This window comes from Centroberyx gerrardi, chromosome 14 (genome assembly GCF_048128805.1).
Source record: "Centroberyx gerrardi isolate f3 chromosome 14, fCenGer3.hap1.cur.20231027, whole genome shotgun sequence".
Taxonomy (NCBI): Eukaryota; Metazoa; Chordata; class Actinopteri; order Beryciformes; family Berycidae; genus Centroberyx; species Centroberyx gerrardi.
Window position 1 is genome coordinate 16050518 of NC_136010.1, and position 10962 is coordinate 16061479.

The 10962-nt window shown below is 46.9% G+C and overlaps 1 protein-coding gene across 1 annotated transcript in view; it reads left to right on the forward strand.

Moving 5' to 3' along the window:
• Positions 1-10962, forward strand: part of plxnd1 (plexin D1) — a 56193-nt gene that overhangs the window by 33276 nt on the left and 11955 nt on the right. Inside the window, exons 18-24 of the mRNA XM_071924543.2 lie at positions 261-536; positions 2789-2938; positions 4908-5022; positions 5529-5636; positions 7559-7671; positions 8818-8922; positions 10121-10251. Of these exons, the coding sequence (XP_071780644.2) occupies positions 261-536; positions 2789-2938; positions 4908-5022; positions 5529-5636; positions 7559-7671; positions 8818-8922; positions 10121-10251 (998 nt within the window). The remainder of the gene's footprint in view (positions 1-260; positions 537-2788; positions 2939-4907; positions 5023-5528; positions 5637-7558; positions 7672-8817; positions 8923-10120; positions 10252-10962) is intronic.

Sequence of the window (10962 nt, forward strand, 5' to 3'; positions counted from 1 at the left end):
AGTTGTAAACATAGGACACTTCTTATTGTACAGTGACAGTGAATCTGGTAATAATCTGGTAAATATATATAAACATATTGACAGTATAAAGTGAATTATGTGCATTAAGTAGAAACAGTACAATATAACAGGGCAGCCCAAGAAGGTAGAACAAGGATTGTTGTATTCATGGTTGGCAGGTGAAGGGCCATGGTATGAAGTTTCATCATAATATACTGAATAAACTCTAACATATATTTTCTGCTGTGCTCCTTGTCCAGGACTGCATGGTGCAGTCCCCGTCCATGATCACCTGCCCCTCCCCGGCCTCCAGCCAATCCCAGCAGAACTCGGTGCAGTTCTTCCTGAATGGAGTCCTCTACACGGGAGAGAGCCCCTCCTCCTATGACAGCGAGGCAGAGGAAGAGGAAGAGGAGGGGGAGCCTCATGGAGGTCAGTTCCCGTTGGAGTACGTGGAGGACCCTCAGTTCTTCACCGCCAACAAGGAGAAGCTGATCAAACACCACCCTGGGGAGCCTCTCACACTCATCATCAACGTGAGTCAGACTGCTGATCCAATGAGAGAGAGAGAGAGAGAGAGAGAGAGAGAGAGAGAGAGTGCGGAAGGACAGAGACAGGAAGGTCCAATCAGGGCATATTGGCTTGCTGATACGTCAGGCGGATATTGACCTTCTATTAAAAATCGGATATTGGCCAGTCATTGTCGTCCATCTCTGATATAATTGACATGATGCAGTTTTATGATTACATATGTATTGTATAATTGATCATCAATACTAGACTGGTTGTCTATAGGAAGCCCTTAACCTACATTGATTGTGATGCAACACAGATTCCACACAAGTATGCATCAATATTTTATTCTTATCCTTATTCTTATGGGTTTCACTAGAGAGTTTTAGTGTTGCACGATGGTCTAAATGCTGCTTCAGAGCAGCTTTCCCATCCTGCCAAGAATAAAACTCTGCCGAAAACACTAAATACTAATAAGTAATTTTTTTGGCATGAAAATTGTCAAATTGAAAGATATTGAATATCAGCACAAAATATCATCTATCAACAGCTTCAATCCAAGAACATCAGTATCGGCCTTCAAAAACCCATATTGTCCGAACCCTACATCACATGATGATATTTTCTAGAGGTCGTCTGTTCCTTGGCTCTGAAAGCACCACCGCTGTAAACCTGACCGCCCCCTCTGTGAATAGCAGACATGGCTGAATGCTTCTCTATTCATATTCACATAAAGCAGAGGCGCATAAAACACATCAAAGGCTCTGTCCTCTGGAACCTGTTGGTTTCTGTGGGGGGGGGGGGGGGGGGGGCAACACCGGCGCAGTCAGCCAGCTCAGTGGGAGGTCCCATGTCCCTGTGTTCTGGCTGATCTAAGCACCTGTCTGCATGGATTCATCACGCTAACGGGGTGCCGGCTGTAATATTGTACGACATGCACATGGTAGACACACACAGACAGGGAAGTTACTGAAATAAGGCTTTGAACAAGGCACGACTTCCCTTTTATGTGTGTGTGTGTGTGTGTCAGGATGAGGCCCCTACAGGAATCGCTGCCTCAGCCCGTCTACATGGGCGACTCGACTGTTGTTTCCTGTTTTCTTTAGGAAGGTGGATTCCACTTGTGGTGGACCTGGAGGGGGGGGGGGGGGGAGGCTGGGTGGGGCTGGGGAGAGAATGTGTGTTTGTTTAATGGGAGCTTGTTGTTCAGCTAGATCCTATATTAAGGACCTGAGCTGGAATGTGGGTGGGTTTTGTTAACTTTCATCCTGTTTTTTTGGCCTTTAGATTTCATTGTTTTGTTCCTATAAGTGTGAGTGTGGAAATGTAGTATGATTATGTGACGGTTATATATTACACAATACGATCGTACATATAATGTGTGATAGTCTGATGCTGTGTGTGTGTGTATGTGTGTGTGTGTTAGGAAGCGTTTGTTGACAGAGACCCAGGGGGTGGCATCCTGCAGCGGGGACTGGACAGGGCCCTAAGGGTGTAATCATAGAAAGGAAGCACACTGGGGATAAACACACATACACACACACGCGCACACACACACACACACACACACTTGCTCACTTGTCATCATCACATGAAGACTGATATCACTGACCTTTGAAATACACATTCGGTCAACATGCACTTCATAGCTGGACATGACGCCTGCTGTCATGCTCATACTGCCGGACCTCTCTGATTGGTACAGCCTCACATGTTCTTTTATTGTGAGTTTTATTATACACACACCTGTCGCTGAGTGTGGATCCATAGCAGCTTGAGGCCTGTGTCTACTGACTTAACAGCGAAAACAAAACCTGGCGGCGAGAGGCTGGGCTTCCACGGCCACAGGACAGCGTTTGAGTTATAGGACGATCCCTCCTGCTTTGACTCCAGCAGACTCCTGTAAAGGCCCTGAGAATGTTATTTTGGGCAGAGGCAGCGACGACTGTCAGCGGGTTTGTTTGTAGAAAGTTGGCCGCATGAGAGAGGCAGGGGGAATGTTTGCTGCTTTAAGCTGAACTCTAGCCCAAACTGGATGAGTTTCATACTGGGTTCCTCAGTGTGACAGCTGCATGACAGGCCTGCCTCGGCTCTCCCTGCTGAGTTTGTGTGTGTATACAGTATGTGTGTGTCCAAGGGTGGGTACGTGAATGTGTGTGTGTGTGGATAAAGCTGCCGTGGCTCTATGAATGTTATCTGTGCCTGTTCAAACCAGGCCGCTCCAGTCCCTTAACACTGACCGGCAGACAGCTGTTTTTGTTTGGTTCTGGCGCAGAAAGGGCCGAGCGATCTGGAACTGGTGCCGGAGGAATACTCGGTGATGATTGGCTCCTATCCCTGTTACATCAGCTTCCATAACGACCAGCTGTTCCACTGCACCATCAACGGCTTGCTGAGCTCCAGTGAGAATGAGCTGCCAGTCACCGTAAGTATGCAGACACACACGCAAATAAACACACTATACATATACACACGACCACCTAGTGTGGATAATATTACTAGATGGACCTTGATAATTAGGATATCATCAATCTGTCATACAGGGCTCAGTCATTGTCTGCAGCCAGACATTTAGTCTGAAACCAGTCCAGTCTGTGATCTCAGTTCAAACGGATTTGATCTCTACAGCCCCGTGCACAGTCAGTGATGTGTGTGTGTGTCTCTCTATGCATTATGAATGCTTTGTACTCTCCCTGTGCATGCCACCGTGAATCAGCAGCTAGTGGGGATGGGGGTGGTGAGTTGCCACTCTGTGCCGCAACCACAGCGGTAACACTAAAATGCTCCCAGAGTTTTACCTCTTCCTCCTTATCTTTTTGATCCTTTATCAAACTGTCTATCATCAACACAATCACCTATCACACGCACTCGCCAACTCACACAGGCTTGCAGCACACAGAAACCCGAGGCTTCTGAGTCAGCGACGATCTCACTCATCAACTGTGTTTTTGTTTTGTCTCCAAGTTCTCTCCATCAAAATTAAAGGGCTTAATCAAGACATAGCCAAGCCCTGCACAGTCCTGATAAAACCAGCCGCTCTCTTTTTCCTCTACCCACGTTTCCCATCTGTTGTTGCCCATTCTGGCCTGTTTTGATAGGGCTTTATTAGAGGAACAGCATTCATCTATATTTAAATCTGACCCGGTCTGTGAGTGGTTGGATGAAATAGCTCAGAAACATATGCAAGTCTCTCTGTCTGTCTCACTCTGCCAGTGAGCCGTAAAGGACCATTCCCCTACTTTGTCACAGAGCAAAGGGGGAAGGCTCTTTCATTTCTCTCGCTCCCTCTCTCTTTCTCCTCATGTATTCTACACCCCCCACCCCCGCCTGTCTCTCAGGATGCCTGAAAATAAACACGGGCAATTAGCAAAGACATACAGGCAGGGCAGAGGTCAAATGAGATGTCACAGCTCAAACGGGTGGGCTGCCTGCATCTCCCCCATGTGCATGATCGGTGAATATGATTTGTGTGCATAGGAGAGAGGGGCATAAATACAGTATGGATGTATATTTTTCCTTGGTGTCGGTGTCTTTGAATAAATGTGCATACGTGTTATGCAGATTCATAGCTTATGGGCATCAAAACAGCCATTTGTGTTTCTTCACTTACTTTGGGTGGCAGATCTATTTTTACATGCTCGTATTTTGCTTGGCTCTGAAGTGGAGCTGAGCTGCAGAAGTGGAGGGGGGAAGCAGTGTTTTTGTACCCCAAGCGAAACAGGAACATGGAACAATGGCATTTTCCCCTCCATTACACCGGGCCTGGCTGCTGCAGTGCCTGGAAGTAGGCCTTCTTTCATGGGTCTGGGTAAATAAATGCCTGGACCAGAGAGAGCGAGAGAGAGAAAGAGAGAGAGAGAGAGAGAGAGAGCCCAGCGAGCCAGTTTCCTCTCAGAGTAAGACCAGTGTTAGAGGGATTTGGTTTGAGGATTGGAGGCTCTTTATCTGAGGCTCTTTTTATGAAGTATGCTAGGATTGGGAAAGGAAAGGGAAGGGTGTTGGGAAGTACCATAGAGACCATGCTGACTAATCAGAAGGCAGAAGTGAAAGTCTTTTTTTTGTCACATCTGGGTTACTCTGAACTGGGTGACTCCTCCACTGCTGCGAGAGACCATTTTTCAAAATATGCAGTGTGTCTGTGCATGTGTCCATAAATGTGTGTGTGTGTGTGTGTGTGTGTGTGTGTGTGTGCAGGTATGTACATCTGTGCCCATAAGGAACATACTTGTCCAAAGCTGTCAGTGTCTGAATTGGTGTGTTTGTTGCACCGTATGCATTTCTACACCGTGTTACAAAGAACCCTAAGGGAATGTTTGCACCGAATCAACATCTCACCCTGCCCCTTTCTGTTTCTCTCTCTCTCTCTCTCTCTCTCTCTCTCTCTCTGTCTTTAGGTGCAAGTGGGGAACTTTCGTCACACCATAGCCAAGGTGCAGCTGGGCGGCAGTGAGCTGGCCATTGTGGTGTCCATTGTGGTGTGCTGTGTACTGCTGCTGCTGTGCACTGTGGGTAGGTAGTGTACACTGGTTACCAGAGGATGATGGATGTCTGGCCGCTGTAGCGACGGATGCTCCAGATGTGGAACAGATAAAAGGAATTTAGGGGTCAGAGTCCCCCCCCCAGTCCATTCCAACCCTCCTTAATGTGCAGTGCACAAAGACCCCACTGTTCCACACTCTCTGTGCTTATGTGTGTGTCTATCTGTGTCTGTGTGTATACTTTGAAGTGAGAATGTGTGTGTGTGTGTGTGTGTGTGTGTTCAGGGTACGCGCTGGTCCTATGTCTACATCAGTATTTTTAGTTGACAGTGTATCTATTTTAGCCAAGTGTATGTTTTCACTGCACTTCAGGAGTTGGGTCAGTGTTACATTTTAAATGGAGTAAGTTGTGATTTATTGGAGGTTGTCAAGCTGTGATAACAGTGGAAGGGATCAAAGGTATATCAACTGCTTTTTGTCTCTCTCTCTCTCTCTTTCTCTCTCTCTCTCTCTCTCTCTCTCGCATCTGTTCCTCAGCTCTTGTGGTATACTGCACAAAGAGCCGTAGGGCGGAGCGCTACTGGCAGAAAACTCTACTACAAATGGAGGAGATGGAGTCGCAGATCAGAGAGGAGATCCGTAAAGGTGTGTTCACACACGCGTACGCACACACACACACACACACAGACACACACACACACACACACACACACACACACACACAAGCACTACTGTCAAAATCGTCTTTAGATCTCGACTGATGTTCAGCGTCCACTGATGTAAAAAAAAAAAAAAAAGAAGACAGAAGACGGAAATATCGACCAAACATGTTTATATATATGTGTGTTCATCTGTATATGCGTACATCTCTCTGTGTGTGTTTGTGTGTGTTTATGATGTGTGATTGTGTGTGTGTGTTTGTGTCTAGTTTATGGTGGGAGGGGGAGTTACAACAGTTGACAGATTTGTGCCTAGTAAGCGTGACTCATAAAACACAGAGTCTGACAAGTGATCAGTCACACACACAGACACACTCAGTGGTCACATCGCCTCCGTTGTGTCTATGCTATAGGAGCGAGGCTAGTGTGTGTGTGTGTGTGTGTGCCTGTGTGTGTGCGTGTGTGTGTGTGTGTGTGTTTAGGTCTGTGTGCCTGCGAGTGTGTCTGTGCAGGACATTAGAGTGAAGCCGTGTGAAGGCCACTGCGTGTCTGAGCACCCAGATTTATGGGGTAGAGATGTGTGTGTAGAGGCTGGGGGGGGGGGGGTGAGGGGGTGGGGTGAGGGGATGGATAGAGAAAGAAAAATGGAGGGAGGAAGCGATAGGAGCAGGAGTCAGGGCCACGAGTCCGAGGAGAAGGAGAAGCGTGGGAGGGAGAGGCGGGGAGGAGAGGTTATTTAGTCAGGGGGACGCAGATAGATTTGTGGCTGAGTTCAGGGTGAGTGTGTGCGAAGCGAGGGATAGCTTTGCTGCTGAGAAGAGAGATAGTAAAAGCGAGGGAAAGGGGGAGTAAAGGAGGACAGGAAATCGACATAGTCCAGGTTACACGGATGGGAGGATTTTGGTATTTGTCTGAGTCCAAAGGTGCGCTAGAGAGGAGCTTTGGTATTCGGTCCTGCTGCATCTACTCAATAGCTGATGCCATGAAGTGACTAGTAGTTTACAGGATGTTTTACTGAGCAAGAGGATGAATAACTTGGAGGATAAAGAAGTATGTTTTGGCCCTAAATCCCTCATTTCCAGTATCCCCCGCTCACTACACACACATGCACACACAGGAAAAACACATACACAAACACAGTCTGAAGTAATTGGCATTCGAAACCCAAATACGTCCCTCATCCTGTGAAAGGAAGGGCTTTTCCATAAAGAGATCTCCGATGTCTCATTAGAGGAGAACTTTATCCACTCCGAGAACATAGCATATCCAATAAAGTGGCTACAATAAGTCCAGTGTTAGTATGCAGATCCTAGTCTGTGTTTGGACACGCTGATACTGTTTCTGCGGCTCTCACACCATGTAAACCTCAGCCTGCACACATGGTTTGGATGAGTGCCTCAGATGGGATTTGGCCGCTCTGATTTTTGTTTGGTAAATATTTGCCTGCATGCCGTGCTGGACTGAACACTCTGGCAGAGAAAGAGAGAAAGAGAGAGAGATAGATAGAGAGAGAGAGAGAGCAGAGGATCAAACTAAGTGTTTAGCATGTTCACCTAGAACATGACACTAGATCTAGGAGATTAAATGATATAATGAGCCCTTTCATCTTCATAAGTGTCCCATCTAAAATCATCTCTGCCATTGAAATCATCACGGCTCTTACAGATCCCCAAGCTTCCTGATAAAATGCAGTGGTGATATCATAAGAGGGATAACATCATTTCTTAAGGCAATAAATATAATTTCAGCCAGTAAGCAGAGTTCTGGTCCATATTGCTTAGCAACAAATTTAGCTCCAGGAGGTAGAAATAGGACAACTGGGGTTTAATAAAAAAAAAGTCCCAGAGCTCCAAATGTCCCCAACTCATGGAGTGACCTATTGAGTCTTTGTTTGTTTTGTCCTTTCAGGCTTTGCAGAGCTGCAGACAGACATGACAGACCTGACCAAGGAGCTGAACCGCAGCCAGGGCATCCCCTTTCTGGAGTACAAACAGTTTGTCACACGCACCTTCTTCCCTAAGGTGAGAAAGCCGCTTTATCACAGCTATCAGATCTTAAATCAGCGGATCGACAGGGCCATTTTTCTCAATGGGGGTTTAACCTTTTTTTTGTCCTGCATGTCCCATTTCACAAAGCCCCGAAGCGCCTCGCTGTACCGCTGTAAGTAATATGCAGGCCAAAAAAATCACCTTGGAACTTTTAAACATAGATGTGTAGTGAACTGTAGCTCGGTTTGGCACCCTGGAGGAGAGTTAATGTGTTCTCTATAGGTAAGCATTTTTCTGATGTGTGATCCACCCTGAAGGTACACTGTGGGTCTATCTGTGGGTGGGTGTTTTTCCACTGATACAGACAGACACAACTCAGCGGGCTTTGTCTTCTAACCACAGGCATGGGCTTTCAAGGAGACAGAACAATGGCGGGCACTGAGACAAGGAAACTTTTCCTTCTTTCTCAAGACACACTCCTTCCCTCGCTCACACACCCACGCTATTTTGCAAGTATACACGCTCTTGCACAACGATAGCTGGGCCGGTTTGTTGTAGCGGACGCCGGACAGTGTTTTCGGTCGTGAAGGAAGTGAGGGGAGAGAGTGTTGAAAAGCTGCACAGAGGGAACATAAATACAAGTGTCGTTACCTCAGTACTGTCTCTCCATAGTTTCCCACTGAGACAGCAAACACACTATACTGCTGGCTCCTGGCCACACACACACAGGCCAAAACCTTCACTCCTGACCAACAGACACGTTTCTTACACGCTTGTGTCTTTTCCATTTGGAGTTGACTCACACACACAAACGCTGTGAAGACACAGTTCCAACGCAAGCCAAATGTAGCTGTCTGGAAATGAAAGACTGAGAGCTGAAAGGCAGCCCTCTTGGCTCTCGGTCAATTTGCCTCTAAAACCATTAACACTCATGACGTTCCATGTCCTGGTGTCATGTTTCCTTTTCATGGTCAGTCAGAGCCTATTCAAGGCCTGTTGAAGACGCTCAGCCCTTTAGTTCCACTCTGCAAATCTACTGCCAGAGTCTCAAGGCCAGCTATGTCTGGGCCTCTCTGTGTCTGTCCTTGTGTATCAATCCCACCACATTTATGACTAGATCTGACTTTGTATTAGAGTTTTCTCTGTGTTTGACCCTGACTCTGTGTGTGTGTGTTTCAGATGTGTTCCGACTATGAGAAGAGTCTGGTCCAGCCTGCCTATGAGAACAATGCCCTGGGCCCTCGAGCTCTGCCGGAGACCCACCCGCTCCTGCAGGACTGGCAGGTAAAGGGTTAAGCCATTAGGTTGTTACAGAAGACATTCTGCTTTCTCCAGACAGAGTGCCTCGATTCGGGTCCTTTTTCACTCCCTTGCTTCTCAACTGGGTCACACTGCCGCTTGTTAAGGTTGTTGATGAGGAGTAAAGAAAAGCATATTGTGCATTTTTGCCTGTGTGTCCTTGTTATATGTGTGTGTGTGTGTGTGGCATGTCAGTATATGTGCATGTTTGTGTATGCTTGCTTACATGCCCTTGTGTGTGTGTGTGTGTGTGTGTGTATGCGTGTGTGTGCTCATGAATACTAATGCATGTGATTCAGTGGTTGCCAGTGAATGTGACACAAAATTTTCAGCTTGTCAAACACCACCCTGCCCACCAAGTTGATGGCAGCTTGTTGACACACTTCCCACTGTCTCCTGGACAACAGAACAGTATGCTCTTCATCGTAACCATGTGGGCATCCGTCTTTGCTTGGCGTGTGTGTGTGTGTGTGCATGTGTGTGTGAGGGGGAGTGAGAGAAAGACAGAGAGAGAGAGAGGGAGAGAGAGCGTGCTCTTTCACACACCTCTGTATATGTGTGCATGTGTGTGTATGTGTGTGTATGTGTTAAAGAGAGAGAGAGAGAGAGAGAGAGAGAAAGAGAGAGAAAGTAACGATTGTGGTGCTAGTTTTGGGTCGGCAGCCGGGGGAGCCTGTCTAACGGTGATGAAGTGCCTTGGATCCACTTCGTCTTCCCAGGAAGTGTTTTCCAGGTCACAGCAAATAAATCTCACAGGCGGGCATTTATCTTAATGGACACCCCTGTTCTCCTTCTGTCAGGCTGCAAACCACACCATATGGCTGCAGTCCAGAGGGAAGACTTCATCACACTGCTGCTTAGTCGCAACCATAGATAGGCCATACTCATTAAGTCGACTCGGCACATTTAGAGACAATCACACACAGTCAGGGACCAGAGCGGGAGATAGAGAGAAGAAGAGAAAAGGGGAAAGAGGGAGGTGCCTAAGGAGGCAGAAGAAAGAACTGATAGTAAGAAAAAGCGTTCACTAGATGGGTCACTTAAGATAAGAAGGGGCGAAATAGATTAGGGATGGCACAGCAGGTGCTATGCAGTTTAGGTGAACTCACACAGACAAATAACTATTTTACCCCCTTCACCTCTCTCTCTCTCTCTCTCTCTCTCTCTCTCTCTCTCTCTCCAGGGCTCCAGCACAACAAGGCCTAACATGGAGGAGGGCATCACGCTGTTCTCCACTCTTCTCAACAACAAGCACTTCCTGGTCACATTTGTCCATGCCTTGGAGCAACAGAAGGACTTTGCTGTACGGGACAGGTAACTGCATCAATTGATACGCATTTGGCAATTAAATGAGTGAGAAAGCTTACACTTAAAGTCATTACACAAAGCGTCTAACCCAGGGAAAAGGTAGAGCAGACCCGGTGTCAATTTGTGTTTAAATATGTCAACCCAGAGAAAAGGTGGGTTATAATGATCGGGTTCTGACCCAGCAAGGAGAAAAGTCTGAGAAAAGCCTGACCTGACCAGGTATGGGTTCTGTGTTAATGAAAGCCAGAGAATAACAGGCGCAAACACCATGGTAACCATGGTAACCATCTCACACCACAACAAGTGTTCCATCACCTGTGTGTAAGGTGGTTTGGAAGTTGGGCTATCAGCGGGAAGCTGTGGCAAACAGTCTATTGCTGTCGACTTGAGGTGAGGGAGAACCGCAAAAGATCAAAGCTAGGTTGATGGAGACTCAAGTAGGCAAAACTGCAACTGTTAGGAAGCATCTTGAATGCACCAGATGTATAAATGGCCTAGTTTTGAAATCACACACACACACACACACACACACACACACACAATCACACAATAAATCACACAACAATCATCCACATGAAGTTCATTGCTGCATGAGATCCATTGGTTCCTGCTGATCTCCCTCCCGCACTGTAAAGACAATCATACCGGGTACAAGGTGGATAAAGAACGCTTGTGCAAATTGATCATGATTAATTCTATCCCAGCTCTGCTACGGCA